Source organism: Dipodomys ordii, unplaced genomic scaffold (genome assembly GCF_000151885.1).
Source record: "Dipodomys ordii isolate 6190 unplaced genomic scaffold, Dord_2.0 Scaffold5, whole genome shotgun sequence".
Taxonomy (NCBI): domain Eukaryota; kingdom Metazoa; phylum Chordata; class Mammalia; order Rodentia; family Heteromyidae; genus Dipodomys; species Dipodomys ordii.
Window position 1 is genome coordinate 15,954,628 of NW_012267221.1, and position 22,444 is coordinate 15,977,071.

At 38.0% G+C, this 22,444-nt stretch overlaps 1 protein-coding gene across 1 annotated transcript in view; it reads right to left on the minus strand.

Moving 5' to 3' along the window:
- Window positions 1-22,444, minus strand: part of Grb14 (growth factor receptor-bound protein 14) — an 83,026-nt gene that overhangs the window by 54,717 nt on the left and 5,865 nt on the right. The window contains exon 2 of the mRNA XM_013027857.1: window positions 3,820-3,976. Coding sequence (XP_012883311.1) covers window positions 3,820-3,976 — 157 coding nt within the window. The remainder of the gene's footprint in view (window positions 1-3,819; window positions 3,977-22,444) is intronic.

Sequence of the window (22,444 nt, forward strand, 5' to 3'; positions counted from 1 at the left end):
AGCCCGAAGTTTTTGTAGTTTGTCCTTTGGTTTTTGTCATCAATAGCATTCACAGAAGTGTTGGAAGTGGAAGTATCTAGAATCATCTTTTTAATTGAATGAGGATTTCTGCAGCTAAGGTAGCATATTTAAGGGAGAACAAAAACCAGTTCAATCTAGTTCTTTACAGAATGATGCAATACCATTATAAGACTGAATACTAAATACTATATTTAGAAACTTCTCAACAGTGAATGCCACAAGAAAATTTCCAAGAAACATTTGCTTGTATTTGATGCTGAGAAAGGATAGGCATCTCAGTAGTTACATTGTTACTTAAAAGAACCAGAATTTCTTAATATCCTACATGCAAGTATGGAGCTGCTTGGTTTTAATATATAATTAGAGTGAAAAACAAAAAGAAAATAACAAAAGAAAGTGCCAGAACCAAAGCTCCCTCTCATATACTTTGGTCTCATGCAAGGTTGATGAGATTAAGACAATATTCTTACATTTTTGGTTTTTCTATCAGCAGTTTCTAGAACACACTGTAATGGAGAAATATACTTGAATTATCACTGAAGACTTAGATATTTAAAGTTCACATGTAACTGACATTAATTCTCAATGTTCCATTTTAAGCTTTTACATTAAAAGCCTTGTAGATTTCATCCTTTAATATAAATAATTTGCAGGGATCTCAGTGAAAACTGCTATTTAATTTACAGAGTGGATTTTTATTACTCAACTTCAAAGATATTTGTCAGAGTACATTCTAGTGATTATAATTAAAATGTTTTTTAAACTCCCCCCAAAGAAAAAAATGTAAGAGCAAAAAAGACTGTATTAAATATTTTACTAATTAAGATCTATATTCCTGCCAGAATAAGTAAAGGAAATGATTTGGAATATGGCAAGTGTCTATTGAGAATTAACATCACACTTTGGAGAGATCATGATGAGTGGAAATTAAATTAGTCATAAAGGACACAGCAGAAAACATACGTTGAAGTTTTTCTGTCCCAGGAGATAGGAAGTCACACTGGCTAGTACAGTTTACCTTCAGAATTCATATATCCTGGAAGGTATGCTACTGTCTATGCTCAGCTGTTAACAGCACCATTAGTGCAGTCCTTACACCACCAGATGGAAAGGTGCTTAGCTCCCTAATCCCTGTGGAGATTGTAAAGCAATGCTTCGGCTTTCCCATGAGCTTCCTTGTCCTGTCCCTGAAGTTCTGGCATGTCCCAAGGCAGTGGTCACCAAATGGACCATTAACACTGCAGGAGCGCAGGTGGGGTGAGGCGAACTCACTCTGCTTACAAAATGAGTCCTCCTACAAATACATTTCTGGAAACATTTTTTACATGAAGAAATGCTCAACATCTCTGGCCATAAAGAAAATACAAATCAAAACAACACTGAGATTCCACTTCATTCCAGTCAGAATGGCCATTATCAACCAAACAAACAGTAACAGATGATAGCGATTTGTGCTCAGAAGAGACACATATATTATACTGCTGGTGGACATATGAACTTGTTCAACCACTCTGGAAAGCAGAATGGAGGTCCTTTAAAAAATTAAACATAGAACTACCCTATTAGTTCAAGCCTCCTGATCTATAAAACAAAACAAAAAAAAAGAACTACCCCATGACCCAGCAATTCCATTCCTGGGCATTTATCCAAACCGGGTTACTGTACAAACATGTTCAGTGCAGCACTATTCACCATAGCCAAGGTATAAAATCAGCCCAGATTCCCCTCAATGGACAAATGAAGCAAGAAAATGGTGTATATATACACAATGGAATTTTGCTCATTCATTAGAATGAATGATATCATCCCATTTGTAAAGAAATGGGGGACTTTGAAAAAATATATATTAAGTGAAGTAAGTCAGGCCCAAAGGACAAACAAAAGTTGCAGGTTTTCCTTATATGTGAAAGCTAGAATTAACCTATGAACCTATAGATAAATGCATTGGGAGTTATGCAAGGCTATATAAATGTATTAACTGAAATATAGTAGATTCAAGGGAGAACTCAAATAGTGTAATTCTTTAGAAAGGCAAAATCAAAGCCCAATAAAATAAGCACCAGGAAATGGTACTTACACGGCAGGGTGGGGCCAAGGGGGTAAGGGTAGATGAATGATGATAAGGAGAAGAGAACGAAGTCAAAAATTCAATGTATATATTACAAAATTAAGAAAAGTAAGAGAAGAGTGGGAGAGGTGGGTGAGAATGTTCAAAGGAGTGAAACAGACCAAGATACATTGTATTCATTAACTGCTTTGTTAAATGGAAATTCCTTTGTGCTACTACTTAAAGATAATTTTTAACATTCCATTTCAAGAGAGGAAGTCAAAACTTATATCAAAATAAAAATTTACTATGGAATAATGGTTGTGGGTGTAAAACCTCCAAAGGGACCGTTTTAGACATTAGCAGCAGTGCAAGTGAGGGAATGACTTTAATGACTATCAATGAAATTCTTTTACATTCTTAAATCAACTGATGGAAGTAATTGAGCTGTCAATGATTAGTTATTTAAAATGAGTTTGGTGGTTTGTCACTGAAGGCTTTTTAACATATAATGAAAAGCAATTTGTGATTCCAATATGTTAATTCCAAGATACTGTGAAGGTCGTCTTTATAGACATTAAAAAATAAACTGGATATATGACTAAATTGAGAATCTCTGAAAGGAGTTTATCCATTACTAGAAGGTTCCTAGGTAATACTATTATAAGAAAGAAAACAAGTATGTAATCTGACCATAGAAACAGAGTTGACAGTGATAGAGCCACAGGCCAAGGAATTCTGGAAGAGTTAAGGATGAAACATATCCCCATTGACACCTATGTTTCAATACACTGATACTAGTTTCAGACCTCCACAAGTATAATAAAATAAATTCCTGTGATTTTTAAGCTACAGAGTTTGTGATAAATTATTTCAGCAACCAAATAAAACTAGTACAGAGTTCAAATAATGAAATGACTTTTCCATTACAAACACTTCCCTTTCTCATCTACTTAAACACAGAAACATAATTTTTCATATTAATATCTACAAATGTATAAACTGGAGAAAAAAACTGTTGCCGGACCCTATCGACTCCAATATAGGAATGACTTTTTTCTAATTAAAAAAATATGTCAAGCATTCTCCATAGTTCACAATGGAGAGATGTATTTCCAATTAAATATTTTAAAAGGTTATTTATTATGCTTATGCATTGAAATGTGAAGGATTTAACTTATTTCTTCAAGAAAATGTATGTTGTACATTCTCATAAAGAAAAGTACAAGCACACTAACCTGTAGCTGCCCACATTTTAGTCAATTCAAGAAGCTGTCCACGAGACATGTTGTTTCCTTAATTTCTCCTAAAGTTTACATTATACTACTAAAATTATGAAATTTATCTCTCCATGAATAATAACTATATGTTAGTTCCAAAGTTTCCCTAAATTATTACTTTAATAAGGAAAGGCAGTAAATTTATAATATATTTTTGTGCATTTTTATTGTAAAAATGCTGTACAGGTGGGTTACAGTTACATGAGCAAGGTAATGAGTACATTTCCTATTGAACATTATTGCCTCTTCCTTTGTTTTCCCCCTACCATCCCTTTCTTCCCACTGTATACCCTATCTTTTTTCCATTCTGGGCTTTTGTCAACCACTGATAGCCAAAAATAAAAAGAGAGAAAAAAGGACAACTTTCAACATGTTATACCATCTTCTCTGTTTTTATGCAGGTAAAGAAAGCCTTTGACATATGATCTCTGTTAGAAAAAGAAATTTGAAACTATGATTCTGGATTCTTACCTACACCTATATGAGGCAGGTGTTCAAACAGGGTCCAGCTGTGGTCATCAACATAATGGTTCTTCAGAATCAAGAGCTGGCAGACATCTCGGGCAGTTATGTCACTGGGAACCTCCAAAGCCCGGCTAGTTTCATCTTCACTGTATATCTTAATAACCTATGAAAGGAGAAACAAACAAAATAAAAAGAGCTAAATCAGATGCTGGTAGCTCACACCTGAATTTTTACTACCTGGGAGACTGATATCAGGAGGATTCTAGTTTGAGGCCAGTTTGAACATACACATAAGAATTCATTCTGATGGAGGCATAGCATACCATTGTGTGTGTGTGTGTGTGTGTGTGTGTGTGTGTGTGTGTGTACACACACATACACACAATGGAATATATATATAAATATATCACATTCTCTTGATCCATTCTATTGGGGGCATATGGGTAAATAATGCTGCAATAAACATAGTTTTGCTAGTAGTTTTAGTATGATCTTGTTTGTGATCATTCAGGTAAATGCCCAAAAGTGGAATCGCTGGGTCACGGGGGAGCTCTATGTGGAGTCTTTTGAGGAACCTCCATACTACTTTCCTAAGTGGTTGAACAAGTTTACACTCCTACCAACAATGCAGTAGGATTCCTTTCTGGCCACATCCCCTCCAGTATCTGTTGTGATTAGAGTTCTTGATTATTGCCATTCTAACTGGGGTGAGGTGGGATCTCTTTTTGATTTGCATTTCTTTTATGGCTAGAGCAGTTGAGCATTTCTTCATGTGTCTATTGGCCTCTATTTCCTCTTCAGAAAAGTTTCTCTTTAAGTCTTTAGCCCAGATAAAGACTTTTAAGTCTTTATCAGGCAGTGTTTCTTTGAGAATTTGTTGTCGGGGGATTTAATTTTTTGAGTTCCAAGTATATTTTAGATATGAGACCCTTGTCAGTTGTATGGATAGTGAAGATCTCTCACTCTGTGAGCTTTGTATTGATCTTGCTAGCTATGTCCTTTGCCATGCAGAAGCTCTGCAGCTTCATGCAAGCCCATTTGTCTAACCTTTCTTTGATTTGTTGTGTTTCTGGGTCTCTATTAAGAAAATTTTGGCCTGTGCCAAGGATGCCTAGAGTTTCTCCTAATCCTTTCTGAAGGTGTCTGCTTACACTCCAAGGTCTTTGATCCATTTGGAGTTGAGTGTAGTGCAGGGTGATGTATAAGGATCTAGCTTTAGTTTTCTACAGGTGATTAACAAAATTTGCCAGTACCATTTACTGAAGAGGCTGTCTTTCTTCCATTCTATTTTTTTAGCTCCCTATCAAAGATTAGATGGCTACAGGTCTGTGGGTTCATTTCTGGGTTTTCAATTCTATTCCATTGGTCCTGAAGTCTGTTCTTGTGCCAGTACCAAGCTGTTTTGATTACTATGGTTTTGTAGTAGAGTTTGAAATTTGGTATTGATATTCTTCCAGCACTGTTCTTTCTGTTAAGGATCGTTTTTGCTATTTGTGGTCTTTATTGTTCCCTATGAATTTTTGGATTGCCTCTTCTATTTCCTTGAATGAGGTTGGAATATTGATAGGTATCGCATTGAATTTGTAGATAGCCTTTTCATGATATTGATCCTTCTGATCAGGAGCCTGGGAGGTTTTTTTTTCCACTTTCTAAGTTCTCCTTTGATTTCTTTTACAGGTTTTTAAAGTTTTCATCATAGAGGTCTTTCACTTCTTTGGTTAATTCTTAGGTATTTTATTTGTTGTGGGGCTATTACGAATTGAGTTGCTTTCCTGATTTCAGCTGTGCTCATCAAAACAACATTGAGATTCCACCTCACCCCAGTTAGAATGGCTATAATCAAGAACTCTAGTAACAGATGCTGGAGGGCATGTGGCTAGAAGGGAACCTTACTGCATTGTTGGTGGGAGTGTAAACTTGTTCAACCACTTAGGAAAGCAGTATGGAGGTTCCTCAAAAGAGCTCCTCTATGATGTAGCAATCCCACTTTTGGGCATTTACCCAAATGTTTACAAACAAGACCACACTAAAGCTACCAACACAACTATGTTTATTGCAGCATTATTTACAATAGTTAAGATATGGAACCAACCCAGATGCCCCTTAGTAGATGAATGGATCAAGAAAATATGGTATGTATATATATTTATATATAATGGAATTCTATGCTTCCATCAGAAAGAATGACATTGCCCCATTTGTTAGGAAATGGCAAGACTTGGAAAAAATTATATTAAGTGAAGTAAGCCAGGCCCAAGGAAACATAGTTCTCATGGTTTCCCTTATTTACAATAACTAGTATATGTCAGGGACAAGCAGAAAAGATCAAATAAGATGATGATAAGCGAAATGAAAACAAAGATAGAGACATGAGTGTTTTTTCTTTGTTGCTACTGTTTCTAACATATTTATAATGTAACATGTGATTTTTTTGTTGCTTTGTTTGTCCCTCCCCCACGGTATAACCCCTGTTTTTACTGCATCTGACGTTGCTATAATTTGGGGAGGGGAAGGGAAAAAACAAATAGTTTAAATAGGTATACAGGTGGACCCATTGCAACAATGAGATGTACAAGATGCTATGTCGAAAAATGAACTTTACAATTCAGTTGGGGGCAGAGAGCGTAGTTGAGATGGTGGGAGGGAAGGGATGGTAGGGGAAAAACAAAGGAGGAGGCAACAATGCTTGATAAGAAATGTACTCATTACCTTGCTCATGCAACTGCAACCCATCTCTACAGTATTTTCACAATAAAAAAAATAACAAAATCAAAAAGTGCTCGGGCAAAACTCAAGTGATGGAGTACCTACCTCATATACCTCAATCCCCAGTATTATAAAATAACAAAACTAGAAATAAGTTCTCTAGTTTGGATATTAAGGGGAAAAAAGAATTTTTCAGAAAAAATGTATAATAACAAACTGCTTAAATAAGGGTACAGGTTGACCCATTGTAACAATGAGAAGTACAAAGCACTATGTTGAAAACAAACTTTACAACTTGGCAGGAGAGGGAGGAGTTGTGGAGGTGGGGAGGGAAGGGATAGAAGGTTAAATACAAAGGAGGAGATAACAATACACGATAGGAAATGTATTCATTGCCTTACTCATATAACTGTAACCCTTCTGTACAGTATCTTTACAATAAAAACATATTTTAAAAAAGAATTCATTCAATAACTTAGTGTAGTGGTGTGTATCTAACATCACAGCTGTGTTGGAGACTGAGATCAGAAGGATCATGGTTCCAGGCTGGCTGGCTGGAATAAGTAGAAAAATCCAGAGACTTTAACTCAATGGAAAGGAGATGGGGATGGGGTTGAGCGCCTGTCACTCCAGCTATGACAGGAAGCTTAAAATAGGCAAATCATTGTCCGGATGTGTTCCTGGGCAGAGAGCAATACCTTAACTCAAAATTACACAGGGCAGCAAGAATGAACTGGAGGCATGGATCAGGTAGAATGCCTGCCTAGCACAAGGCCAGAAGTTCAAACTCCATCCATAAGAAAAACAGCTTTAAAGAAATGGTTACTGTGGTGATGCAAACTGGCATATCTCCCATTGTTACTCATATTTTGTGTATGGTAAGAACAGCTAAATTCATACTTTTGCTGAAATCATTTAGCAAAAATACTCAACACAATACAGTGCCTGTACCTGTCTATCCAACACATGCTAGTCTGAAGATATTGACCTAGTCCTCTCATCTATATTGCTCAACTCATTTACTCTAACCTGTTCACCACATCTGTATATTTGATGTTTTTACTTTTACAAAGGTACAGAAATAAGTGAGATTATGCAATGTTTGCAATTCTTTTTTTGAATTTTTCACTTTTAATAATGTCCTCTAAGTTTAGACATGTGCCAAATGGCAGATTGGCAGGTGTGTGTGTGTGTGTGTGTGTTCTGGTCTTTGGGGTTGAACTGAGCTGTTTTACTGAAGGCTATTGCCTCACCACTTGAACTATACCTACACTTCTGGCTTTTTGGTAATGGAAGATTAATCTTATGAACTTTAATGCATGGGCTGGATTTGAACCTAGATCCTCAGATGTCAGCCTTTTGAGTGACTAGGATTACAGGCATGAGCTACTGGCAGCTAGCTTCTGACCTTTTTAAAAATCTTTCTTTAATGTACAAATGGATGTACAAGGGAGTCACAATTTAACATTTCCATTCAGGTGTACAGGGTATCTTGATCTGCATCACTCTTCAATCCTTGTCTCCTCATCCAACCCTTCTTCCCCAGTCATATGAAGTTACTAACTTCCCTTTTCACATATGTACCTTAAGTATTAGGACTACATTCACCCACCCTTCCCTTTTCCACTCATTCCCTTCCTCTACTAACATTCAAAAAACATGTTTCAGCTGCCTGATATTCATTTTGTTGAACTGCAGACTTCTTTTAAATAATAACTACATTGCATTGCAATGGAACATCACACACACAGAGACACGGACAGACACAGTGTTTGTTTGTGGTTTTTTTTCATTCACTAATGGGACATTTAGGTTATTTTAATATCATGTCTATTGGTAATAATGCTGCATTGAGCACTAGACTATAGTTATCTTTGAGAGGTGGTGAGTCCATTTCTTTGGGGCTTATATACTGAAGGGAGGTTGCTGATTCTGTTTTTAAGTGCTTAAAACCATTTCCTGTAAATGAGTACTAATCAGCACACCACCCCATAGTATAAAGGCTTCCTTTTCTCTACAGCCTCACTAATACTTCTGTCATTTCTTATGTCTTTGAGAACAAATGCCCTAATAGATGTGAGGTGATTTCATAAAGAATATGATTTTTGTTTCTCTGATGATTAGTGGTATTTGCCACCTTATTATGGATCTGTTGTCCATTTCTATATCTTCTGTGGAGAATTGTACATTCTGAGTCTTTGCTTATTTTTTAATTAGACTGCTTTTCTACTGTCAAGTAGAAAAGTTGACTATAAATTCTCTGTACAATATTCTAAGCATTTAATTTTCTTATACTTTGATCAAATACTACATATCTGTTACTTGATTATCTGTCAAAGTTACTTTGCCTAGCAACTTCTATGCTCTTCTTTTCAGTATCTCCAGTAAAAGGAATATAATGCCTCTTCAAAATCATTTCCCACCATTCTTGTGCATTAGAAAGCTACATACCACTCAACATTTTAAACTTTCCATTCCATGTTTAAATCTTCTAAGTAATCCAATATTGTTGATATATTTATGTACTAGAGAATAAAATAACATTAACCTTTATGAAAAGATTACTCCACTTCAAATAAGCAAAGATTGCCTAGGTGCTTCTTTATTCTCTTGTAAATAGTCATGGTCCTCACATGGAGTTCTGGGTGGTGGACTATTGGCATATGGATAGTTGCCCTTCCATCTCCAGCCTTCAAACTTTCCAGCCTCCCCAGTGCCAACACACAGTCCCCAAGACTCCTAAAAAATCTCTGCATCATCGTGAACAACATCTGTTCACCAAAAATAAGTGAGTTAAAGAGAAAATTCAGAGACAATCATACCTGCTATTGTATTTTTGTAGATACTTTTCCTCCTTTCTTTTTTCTCTTTACCATTCTTTTAGTAACATGCATTATAGTACAGGGGGTTTTACTGAGGTATTTCCATGGAGCCATAGACTATATTTTGAACTTGTCCAAAAACCAGTTATGATTGTCTCTGAATTTTCTCTTGAACTCGTTTATTTTTGGTGAACAGATGTGTTGGCACTGAGTAGATTACTGTTCACAATGCTTTGCCCTCAGTATTGCTATTGCTATTGCTATGTGAAAGGGTGTTTCTTCTCTATGTCCATGCTACTATGCTTACAACTGGACCAGTGCACTGCTGGCTGCTTGTCCACCTGAGAGGTCAGGAGGACTGAACTCTGGGACTGCTCCTCCAGGGGGATTAATGATGGCACACTGATGCTGGTCCTTGTTGCACATTCCATGCCTGAAAAACAGAGTGGCTGGAGAATGACAATAACTGCTGGGAAGGCTCCCTGCACTTCAATATCCCCCCGAGTATTTTCTTACAACAAAATCTCATCCCTTGGGTCACAAAAATTATCTTCTTTATTTTGCATGATCTGTCTTTTTGCTAAGAAAACAAAATGCTAGAAGTGGAGCTGTGGCTCAAGTGGTAGAGTGCTAACCTTGAGCTGAAAAGGATAAGGAATAGCACCCAGGCCATGAGTTCAAGCTCCAGTACAAGTAAGGAAGAGGAGAGGAGAGGAGAGGAGGAAAAAGGGAGAGAGGGGAGAGGGGTAGAAGGGAAGAGAGGAAGGGAAAGAGGAAAGAAGGAAGGAAGGAGGGAAGGAAGGAAGGAAGGAAGGAAGGGAAGGAGGGAGGGAGGGAGGAAGGAAGGAAGGGAGGGAGGGAGGGAGGGAGGAAGGGAGGGAGGGAAGGAGGGAGAGGTAGGGAGGGAGGGAGGGAGAGAGGGAGACATATGCTAGAGTCATTCTGAGCCTGAGCAAATAGAGAAAGATGAAAATTTTCACTAAGAAATACTGCAATTGTGCTCAATGCTGTAAATCTGAAAGAAAGAAATCATCAAAGAATTGAGAGAGGTAGGTCTACAGAAAATGTATGGAAGCTGGGAGCCGGTGGCTCATGCTTGTAATCCTAGGTACTCAGGAAGCTGAGATTTGAGATTCACCATTCAAAGCCAGCCCAGGCAGGAAAGTCCATGAGACTCTTATCTCGAATAAATGACCAGAAAACTAAAATTGGCACTGTGGCTCAAGTGGTAGAGTGCTTGCCTTGAGCTGAACAGCTGAGGGACAGTGCCAAGGCCCAGATTTCAAACCTCATGACCAAAAAAAAAAGAAAGAGAGAAAGAGACAGAGAAAGAGAAAGAGAGAGAGAGGAAAGAAAGAAAGAAAGAACAAAAGAAAGAAAGAGAGAAAGAAAGGAAAGAAAGAAAGAAAGAGAGAGAGAAAGAAAAAAGAAAGGGTATGAAATAAGTGCAGGTATTCACTTTTAACATAAATAATATACACTGCGAGATAGACTTCATGCTTTCATTTGAACTCTATTTCAAGTCCTTTTTAAAAATTCTTACTCAATGCTGATATTTGTCCAAAATACATATTCATCAATAAATAGTGAAATGATGTCTAGATATATATGGCATGATATATATCTCTGCTATCTCTGAAAATATTCAGTAATTATGGGAATGGGTGACACCATCAATAGACTACCACCACTGAATAATTTTTCATATGTATTTATAATCATTTCTTCATGTGTATGAAAAAAGAAAGGTCATTCTAAGCCTGAACTCTCCAGGATAGTTGAAAATGCCTCCTGCTAAGAATAGTTCTACCTTAACCTTTCTTTCCATTTACAAAAAACAAAAGACAAGAAAAAAGAAAAGAAAAATCAACTCATCACAAATGTTATGTGGCTACTAGTGTTACACATCCATGAAAGACATTTATGATAGTGTAAAAACCATGTGGCAACCAGGTGCCAAAGGCTCAGGGCTGAAATCCTAAATATTCAGGAGGCTGAGATCTGAGGATCACGGTTCAAAGCCAGCTGGAGCAGGAAAGTCTGTGAGTCTCTTATCTCCAATTACCCACCAAAAAAAAGGGAATGGTGTTGTGCCTCAAGTGATACAGCGCTTGCCTTGAGCTGAAGAGCTCAGGCACAACATCCACGTCCAGAGTTCAAGCCCCACGATCGACCAAAAAAAAATCATATAGCAGAGCTGTTTTAAAGAATTTTTAGAGCAAAGATCAGCATCCTGTTTCCTCTTCCTCCCCACAGGTAAAAAGACTTGAAGTATAATCACTCTACTAAAGCACTATCAACTATCAAGCATTTTCAGTTCAGTAGCCCCAATTCCACTCTTGCTTACAAGAGTAACAAAAACAAAAAGGAATTAGAATAATATTGTTCAGAGCAGTTTATCTACTAGGTCATTTGCAAATATACATCAAAGACAAAGAAAATTCTTCCTGTGCCCAAAAGGAAAAGAATGAACTTTGCTTCAGTGAACTGAAAACTGACTAACAAAGAAACATGGCTCTGATAAAGTATGTTTATAGCATCCTGCCAGCAAAAACAGATAGAGAATGAGCCCAAGGAAAGCCTAGAGTGCATGCACTGGCCTTCTGTGTCATTGTACTCTGACACACCGGACAACCTTGGCCTGTGGACTACTTCACAGCTTCAAAACCTGCTCTGGAACCATGCGGCATATAGCAGTGAACATCTGCTAGCCATGGTAGTGCCCTCAGGAATACAATGGAATGTGAAGTGAAGACTTGTTCATAAACCTAAGACATGTGCCCCTCCCCATCATTTCCTTCTCTGCCCTCTACAAACACTAAGCAGAGATTTATTTTATTTGTTGTCAAGGTGATGTACAATGGGTGTGTAGGTATGGGTATGCATGCATGTACACATCATTTCTAGAGTTTGAACTCAGGGCCTGGGCACTGTTCCTGAGCTTCTTTTACTCTAGGCTAACACTCTACTACTTGAACCACAGGTCCACTCTGCCAAAACAAAAACAAAACAAAAACTACAACAATTTTTAAAATAGAAGAGCAAGCCAGGCACCGGTGGCTCACACCTGTAATCCAAGCTACTCAGCAGGCTGAGATCTGAGGATCACAGTTCAAAGCCAGCCCGGGCAAGAAAGTCTGTGACACTCTTATCTCCAATAAACCAACAGAAAACTGGAAGTGGAGCAGTGGCTGCAGTGGTAGAGTGCTAGCCTTGAGCTGAAGAGCTGAGGGATAGCGCCCAGACCCAGAGTTCAAGCCCCATGACCGACATGAAAGAAAGAAAGAAAGAAAGAAAGAAAGAAAGAAAGAAAGAAAGAAAGAAAGAAAGAAAGAAAGAAAGGAAGGAAGGAAGGAAGGAAGGAAGGAAGGAAGGAAGGAAGGAAGGAAGGAAGGAAGGAAGGAAAGAAAGAAAGAAAGAAAGAAAGAAAGAAAGAAAAAAAGAAAGAAAGAAAGGGAAGGAAGGAAGGAAGGGGGCAAAAGAGAACAGAGAGAGAGAGAGAAAGTAATTTTCAGGAAACAAGCTTGATAACTCTACAGCTTTGAGTCCTAAAAAATAAAATATTTAAAATATAAGCCATAGGTCATGTCAAATAATAAACAAAATTTTAAAAAAGAAAATACAGGGCTGGGGAGGTGGCTCAGTGGTAGAGTACTTGCCTTGCATGCAGGAGGCCCTGGGTTCAATTCCCCAGCACCACATAAGCAAAAAGAAAAAAGCCGGAAGTGGCACTGTGGCTCAAGTGGAGAGCGCTAGCCTTGAGCTAAAAGAGCTGAGGGACAGCGCCCAGGCCCAGAGTTTAGGCCCCACGACCGGACCCCCAAAAAAATAAAAAGAAAATACAATATGTATTACCTTACTCCCCAGGTTAATTTCTGTGCAACAGTCAACTAAAACACTGAGACTTAGTTCAGATTGTTTGGAAAGTCTTAAAGAAAAGACAAGAGTAAGCAGTGAGCCTTCCTTCTCTGCCCTGCTCAGCCCAAGGAACACTCCACAAGGCTCAGCTAGTTCCTTTTCCAATCTGGAGTTATTTTAGAATGCTTGAAATAAACTCAAGGTTGTCAACTACTCATTTGAGCAGACCTCTGAGCAGATGGGGGCTTAGACCTGGAAAGTAACGAATGCCCTTGGTTTCCTGGGAGAAGAGGACAGAGGAGAGGGGCTGCCATTTAGTAAGTAAGAGTGAACACAGACTGACGACAAATAAATAAGAATCCACTGGATAAAGCGAATGAAGAGAACTATAAGAGCAAAAGTAGGAGGAACAGCTATCCCAAGTATCCCTGACTATTTTCTATGTCAAAGTTCGGCTTCAGGAAAATATATTTAAATTTAAGTTAAATTTAAATAGTACACAGTTTAAAATTATTTTAAAATCATATTTAAATATGATCATATTAAATATGACCTTACCCTGGTGAAAAGTATATCATTCTTAAGGAGACACAAAATTTCATAAATTTAACTTATGACATCTATTACTTATATCTGTTAACATATAATTAATAAGATATTAAAATGAAGAAACTAAGCCTACAGGAATTGTCTCTGAAGTAGGCCCCAACTTGTAGCTTATTTCTTTAAGCTTATTATACAACTCAAGTGAGATTATAAAGCATCTTCTATGTTTCAAGATTTGAAGGATTATTATTTGTAAAGATAGGCACTGTATGTAAATCATGTGAAATATTTTTATAACAAGGTCAGAGTGGCCCTGGACTTTTACATTCTTCTAAGCAAGGAATGCAGTGTCTGAGATAAGAGGAGACATTCTTAGATATTCTGAATTAAACAAGCCAGTGTGTTCCCTTGAAGGGGATGAGAAGTAATGTATCCCTTATTACTTATTCCCAACGCCCTAACCATCTTTAAATATTGTGTTTTAAAACCAAGAAAATATGTTGCCTTCTTATTACCCTCCTGTATTATTATTTTCTGGGTGTTAAAGATTTACTAAGAGTAAAGCAATATTTAGAGAAATCAAGTAGCCAAAAATGTCTGCAATTTTCTCCTTCAATGGAGATAGTCAACAACCCCTTTTACTTGAGCATGAACCATACATATTCAATTACTTACATTAATTCATAACTGATAATTGTCACCAGTATCAATAATTTCAGTAATTAGCTGACATAACCAGGTCCAGCTTTGTTCTCAACTTTATTCCCTACAATCAATTCCTCATTCAAATTTCAACTACAATTTATTTATTTGTTTTGCTGTTGCTTGACAAAACCATGCTTCTTCCTGAGACAGGACCTTTGCACAAGCTGCTATTTCTGGCTAAAACACAGTTTCCCTACCCCCTACCTTTTCTCTTCCCTCGGATGTTAGATACACCATTATTCAGTGAGGAAGCTTACAAAGACTCTCCCAGTTTAGTTCAAGCTCCGTGTGTTAAGTACACACACACATATACATGTAATCCTTGCCAGCTGCCCTTGCTACTCAGAAGGCTGACAACCTCAGATATTATAGCAATGTCTGCTTCCCATTCTATTCCAGTGGTTAGCCCAGCATGGTGCACACACTAGACAAACAACAATACTCTTACAGGAATGAAGGATAGCATCCTGCTATCATCCTTTGTGAGGCAGTCAGTTAGGGATTCCAAAAAAGTGACACACAAACATTTGTAGAAGTGGAAAAATACTAGAGAAGAAATAATATGTATGAATAAAAGAGAAAAACCTAAGCTAGTTTTCATCAAATTGGTGAGCTGAGCAAAGTTGAATTATATGTCCCTTTCCTATTAGAAAAGAAAGGATAAGCTGGGTACCTATGGCTCATGCCTATAATCCTAGCTACTCAGGAGGATGAGATCTGAGAATTGAGGTTCAAAAAGCCAGCCAGGGCCAGGAACCAGTAGTTCACATCTGTAATCTTAGCTACTCAGGAGGCTGAGATCTGAGGATCATGGTTCAAAGCCAGCTCTGGCAGGAAAGTCCCTAAGACTCTTATCTCCAATTAACTACCAGAAAACCAGAAGTGGCACTGTGTCTCAAGTGGTAGAGCACTTGCCTTGAGCTGAAGAGCTCAGGGACAGTGCCCAGGTCCATAGTTCAAGCCCCATGTTGGACCAAAAAAAAAAGTCAGCAAAGACAAATTAACCAGCAAAAAGTCAGAACTGGGGCCTGGTTCAAGTGGTCCAGTGCTAACCTAAAGAGAAAATGCCAACTGAAAGGCATAGTGCCCAGAGTTCTAACCCCAGTACTACAAAAAAGAGAAGAAGAAGAAGAGGGAGAGGGGAAGAAGAAAAAGAGAGGGAAAGAGGGAAAAAGAAAAAAGGAGAAAAGAGAGGAAAAGGGTGAAAGGAGATGGGGGAGGAGAAAGGTGAGAAGAAAAGAGGAAGAAAACAAAAGGAAGAGATTGGGAAAGGAAAAGAGAGGAGGGAAAGAGAGAAACAAGAAGGGAGAAAGGGGAAACAGGGAAAAGGGAAAGGGTGGAGGAGGGGGGAAAGGGGAGAGAAGGAAAGAAGAAAGACATCTGAGTGGCCAATACTATAAACCAAGGCATCAAGGAAGAAATGAGCAAAAGCCAAATGGCAGGACATAGAAAGCAGCTCAGGTGGGGAAGCAGAACTGTGGCTTAAGTGGTAGAGTGCCAGACTTGAGTGAAAAAGCTAAGGACAGAATCCAGGCCCTGATTTCAAGACCTAGTGCACATGACTGCCGTGGAGCTGTTTTGTGAAGGGTAGATGCAGCTGCCCAGGACCCGCGGGAGGGAGACCCGGCCCAGGAGGCCTGAGGCCTGATCCCTGGCTGCTGTCAGGAAAACGCACTCAGGATTCCATGCAAGACACTCAAATTACAGGGTATCTTTTGAAAACAGTTGGCAATATAGAATTAAGCTTTAAAATAACAAGTTTTACATGAATATGAGTACAAAATGGTAAGGGAATAAAGATAGTTTCGTGGTGACTTAATTCTCTAGGAAAGGGTTCAGTTACAAATAACAGAATATCTTCTCTGAAATATATTCACCAGAGTGAGGCTTTTTTTTGTTCTCTCACTTAGTGGCAGCAGGGGCAGGCAGCTTGAGGTCTAAGCAGGTCTGAGTTCCCAATGACCCAGGATCTTCCTGCCATTCCCTAAACCTCATTCATAGGGTCACAGGTGGATCATTCCTACACCATGTGTGTGAAAATGCTGCCCCAGTGTTCACTTTTGTCTTGTTACATTTCAAGAGTGAAAGATGAAGTGATTCCGAATAACAGGTCCTGAATGGCTAAGGAGCTAGGGAGAAGCTGTAGGAGTTCTGTATGAATATGAATTCAAAATTTAATGATTATTGATGGTTCACTAATTAGTTGCCCATCCAGCATCAGGCTTCCAAGGCCCAGCACAGCCCCAGTACTGGAGGTGCCCTTTACTTGGCATAAAAAGGAATCGAGCCCTGCCACACTTGACAGTGAGGGGGTGAGTGGTGTTACAGAATTACGCCATGTCTCGGCTTCCAACCAAGAGATGGAAGCCAATGTAAAAGCAAGACGAGGCTCACACTGTCTCCCAAGCCCCTCTACTCAACTTCCCCTCTCACAGTAGTCCTTAGCTTTTTTGCCTTTCTCATCTTAGGCCCAAGATCTAGAGAAATCTCCTCCATGTGGTTTTATTTCCTCTACTGGGTAAGAAAGAAAAGCCCTGGCTCAAGTGGGGTTCAATTTTACAGAGATAAATTGGATACTCTTTCAGTTTGGTCTGTTATACAACAGAAAAGAGGCAAAAGAAAATGGTCCAATTTCATTACGCAAGCAAGAAAATGTTAAAAACAAAGTTAACAATTATCCTAACTATAGAGAGAGAGAGAAAAAAAGAGAGAAAGAGAGAAAGAGAGAGATCTTTAGGCTCTAAATCTATTATGAATAACAGAGAGGCTTATATCACAAATCCCGTGACTTCATCAAAGGAGGGTTCTCTGAAGCATCAGTGTTTTACATCTCATGAAATTCTGGCAAAGATGCCAACTCTGACTAATTCATCTTTGAAATGAAAAATCCTTCCCAAGTTCTCATGTATATTTGTATCTAAAGCAGAGAATCCAAGAGCCCACTGGCCGTGCTCATGTTGCACTCCTGTATCTCATTTCAGATTTTTAAATAATCACTTATTCTTCTAAGAATGCAATCTGGAAGCAAAAAAGTTACAAACTGATTCACTCAGCAAGGAAAGCCAAGTGGGGAGGGGTAGAGAACAAATTTCAAAAGCATGAAGAGGACCATGAAGAAGAAAAATGCTATTCAGGGGCTGGGAAGGTGGCTCAGTGGTAGAGTGCTTGCCTTGTATGCATGAGGCCCTGGGTTCGATTCCTCAGCACCACATAAGCAGAAAAAGCTGGAAATGGTGCTGTGTCTCAAGTGGTAGAGCACTAGCCTTGAGCTGAAGAGCTGAGGGACAGTGCCCAGGCCCAGAGTTCAGGCACCATGACTGGCAAAAAAAGAAAGAAAGAAAGAAAGAAAGAAAAATGCTATTCATAATAGCCCAAGATATATCAGACTTCCTTGCAATTATTAAGCCATGTGCTATCAACAGAAGCACTTTTAGGAACTACTTGTTTTCATTGATTTTTTAAGAACACATTTCTTATTACACATTCTCTGAAATTATGATGTTACTTACCGTCAACAGTCCATTATAGTTTAATTGAAAGCATAGGAAATATACCATGAAATCAATAAAAGATGCTGTGCCCTATCTTTCTGGGACTCTTTGGGGAATACTATTTGATAAACTTATAATCCTAATATCCCCATGCTCAAACAGGACTAGGAACAATACATCCATTCTGTAATTTTACCTGTGGTTAAATTATTTCCCTAAATATTTATTTTATGTTAATACAAGAAAAAAAAGTACACAGAGCATATTACAGTAAAAAGGAAATACGATCAATACTGTTAAAATCATAAAATGCTAAAAGTTAGATAGGTTCTTACAGAATATCCACTGAAATGCTCTTGTTTTACTAGGGAGGTTGGAGATGGTCTATGTTGTCATGGGACCTCCAGCTGGTCCCTAGCACAGACAGCCAAGGAACCTACCTACATGGTCATGTTCTTTCTACTTTGCTAATCCGCTCCAACCTGGATTTAAGCTTCAGCTTCCATGTGACATCTTGTAAAAGCATGAGACAGTTAAAGTAAGAGTATAAATAGATATACAGGTCTCAAAGCTCCAAGCTTTTGGTTGCTGGGGGGAGGAGTGAGCATTCTTTGGTTTTGTTTTTGTTTTTCACTTTTCCTTAGCATCTTGCAACAAATAAAAGTAAATACTGAAGTAGCCAGCAGAGGGAGTCTTTATTTTGCTATTGAAAAAAGAGATAAAATACTGTATTTTTAAAGTTAACAACTATAAAAGTATTGACACTGTGGAGTTTTTGCTTGATATAATAAGCTTGTAATTGAAGTTGAGTTTTTTAGTTCTTAACCAGTTGAGTTTTTAAGATAAATTGTTTCTATAGAAGCTTTAATAAGGATATGTGAAAGTCTATATATATATATGTATGTATACATATATGTATATATATACACCCTCCATCTTCCCTTTCTCTCTCTATATATACACACACACATACACACCACCTACATATCCCTTTATATATACAAATACAAATCCACATGTACACATGCATATGCCCCCTCTATTGATATACATATATGCATACACATATTTCCTTTTCTCTATATACACACACATAGATTTCACTCTATATACATGTATATACACAGGCATACATGTATATATGTGTATCATGTCATTAGGAATCTTTCCTGAGACTCAAGCTCCATGTTTTGTTTGGTTCTTTAACTGTTGTTTTTTCTTTCTTTAATTTTTTGTCTTTTCTTTTTTGGAACTGGGGATTGAACCCAGGACGTTGCACTTGCTAGGGAAGTGCTTTGCCACTGAGATACATCCCAGCTCTCAAGCTCCATGTTTTTCCTGAGATTTAGGAAGATGAGATCAACTTTTCTCCTCAAATATTGACCTAGTTACCAAAAATAATTTGCTGTCAAAAACTGTAAAATAATATTCCTGATATTTTCTCAAATAGAACTGAGCATATATATGTAAATATACATGTCTGGTGAGGAGGTAATAATCACCTTCTGACAATGCTGGTTTTGCCAACTCCATTTTTAAAGTTTTCCTTTTGGAGCTGTCTTGAGAACAAGTATTTTAATGCCTTACAGTGGTGGCAATCTTTATCCTTTCTCAGGATTTAGTATCTGAAATTACCGAAAGGTCTTGTTCCTTCTTCTGCCAAAAAGAGATTATTTTTAAGATTTGGCTCAGTGGGCTTGGGGCATAGCCAACAGAGTCAGCCCTGCAGACTGCCCGGAGCAAAAGTCTGAGACTGTTCATCAGCCAGCTATTTTTAATCTCCCTTCACTGCCAAGCATGGACCATGCATTGTACTTTACAAAATACCATGAGCCTCAGTGCCTGGAGGTTTACTCCAGGTATCTGCAGAGGCCTGGGAGTCTGGAATCTGCTCTGAAGTCAGATTAGTGACCACTAGATGACCAGATCACCAGTGACAAGCCTTAGGTTACTCATACAGTAAAATGGAAAAGGAAAAGACAACAATAATACTTCGTGTAATCCTTTATAATTCTTAAATTTTGAAAGCAAAATAAGAAATGTATGACTAAGTCACAAAAGAGCACTGCAGTGTAACACACTGTGACATGTGAGTTATGTCACTATGTCCTTCAGATGAGAATGAGGTCATAGCAAGGAAACTAAGAGGGCACACGTGTTAAAGGCAGATTGGCAGAAGAGTGAGAATTGTCTCAGGAGTAGAATACAGGTAAGCAGAGAGAGGATCACAGCCTTCCTCACTGTGGAGGAGGGTCATGCAGTGTATGTGCCCAGGCAGTCCTGAGCAGCAGCCTCCTGTGCAGGGAGGGAAAGTTCTGGATTTCTGCCCTACCTCTGTCATTTATTAGCAAGAGCTCTGGGGAAGAAACTTTTACTGGTCCAAGCCAATTTTCCTTATCCAAAATAGGTTTGGCCACCAACCTTGTAGCGTTCTTAGGAGGATTAAAGAGAACGTACAATCAGTGCTCAACAGATTGTAGCTGATTTGATTTTGACTGGTCTGTGTGGAGGCACTGACTGGTCTAAGTCACAGCAAGTTGGAGCTGGATAAAGGTAAGCTGGGCACCAGTGGCTCATGCCTGTAATCCTAGTAACTCGGGAGGCTGAGATCTGAGGTTCGTGGTACAAAGCCAGCCCAGTAAGGAAAGTCCTGTAAGACTCTATCTCTAATTAGCCACTCAAAAACTAGAAGTGGAGCTGTGGCAAAGCACTAATCTTGAGCAATGAGAGCTTAGGAAACGGCACCCAGGCCCTGATTTCAAGGCCCATGACAGATAAATAATAATAATAATAATGAAGAGGGCCAAGTGGGTAGTTTTCTCCTTAATGGATAAAACTCAGCGGAAAATGAAGCAAAAGCCACAGAGACAAATGTTGAGAAGGAAATGCTTATAATCAGTCTGTATCTAAAGAGTTCAATGTTTGTCCCTTTAAAAAAAAACAAATTACATTTATATAACTAATGGGGATTACGGGTTGAAGATCTCCCATCTGAAATACTACAGTCTAGAAGTGATTCAGATTTGGAAATATTTTTTAAAGACTTGAGAGTATCTGCTCATATATAATAAGTTATCCTAGGGTTGGGATCCAAGTCTTAATCCCAAATTCATTAATATTTCATATATACTATATATACAAAAGCCTGAAGGTAACTTTATATAATATTTTTTACTGTTTTGATTTGTCACATAAGGTTACCATACAGACATTTTAACTTGTGGAGTCATGTTGATTCCCAACAAGTTTACAATTTGAGATCATTTTCAATTTAGTCTTTGCAGAATAGAAATGCTCACTTGGTGTCTACTAACTCTATTCCTCTTCTGTGATTATCACTTGGGTTCTGTGATGAGAAAGGCACCATTGTCATCCAGCCAGCCTTCTAGTATCATCTTTGTCTAATGAAACAATATCATCATGCCAGGTTAAACTTAACTCTTCCAAGTATACAACCTGAAACTCCCTAACTAATCTGCCCTAGGATACTGGAAGGAAGAATAAGTAATCTAACTCCTATCTTGTTGTATTTAAGTCCCTTGTTCCCAGATCTTAAAAAAAAAAAAAGTAAGTAAGAAAGAAAAAAGAAAGGTTATCAGCATGTAACTATTAAATTAACATTTTAAAACTTAAATTAAGAGTTTCCCCTTAAAATAAGAGAAAGAGAGTAGTAAGGAAAAGTATCTGAATGAAAAGTATATCATTCTTCTCCCCAGACGTGTGATATTATATAAATGACAACCATACTTTTGTTGAATTTCATTGGATTCATCTGCTAGAAGAAAATTTTAGAGTAACTACTTTAGCAGAGCAGTTGACTAAGATCGCAAATTCTTAGTCATAGAGAGATTTTAAATTGCTTGTAAAATACCTAAAATATATTATTTCAAAGCTTAAGCTCATTGATATGCATAACTACTTAGAAGGTTGAGGAAGAAAGATCATGAATTCAAGGCCAGTCTAGGCTACAGAGTGAGACCTTGTCCTAACAATCAACCAAACCATTATAATTAAAAAAAAAACTTATCCAAAACAAACTATTTCACAGATAAAGGCAAGGAATTCACAATTGTGTATTTCCACTATGAGTCAAATATCTTAAGTATTTATTTTAGTTGATGCTCACAGTGATTGTATGAGGATGGATCATTGTCATGCAGACAAAGAAACTGGCATTGAGAAAAGTTCAAAAACTGAATCCAGGAGCTGGACACAGGGGCTTTCATGGGTAATTCTAGTTACTCAGTTAGATATTCACAGTTAGCAGTACCCCCATCTTAGCAAAAAAGCTGGGCACAGTTTTACCTACATGTGAGGTAGAAGGATAGTGGTTCAAGGGCAGCTAAAGCAGAAAATTGAATCCCTATCTGAAAAATAACTCAAGCAAACATGCTTGAAGCCTGGCTCAAGTGGTAGGGTTCCTGCTGCCTAGGTCATAAATTCAAACGTTGTACTGCAAAAGAAAGAATGCACAGGGTTGGAAATACACCACAGGATAAAAAC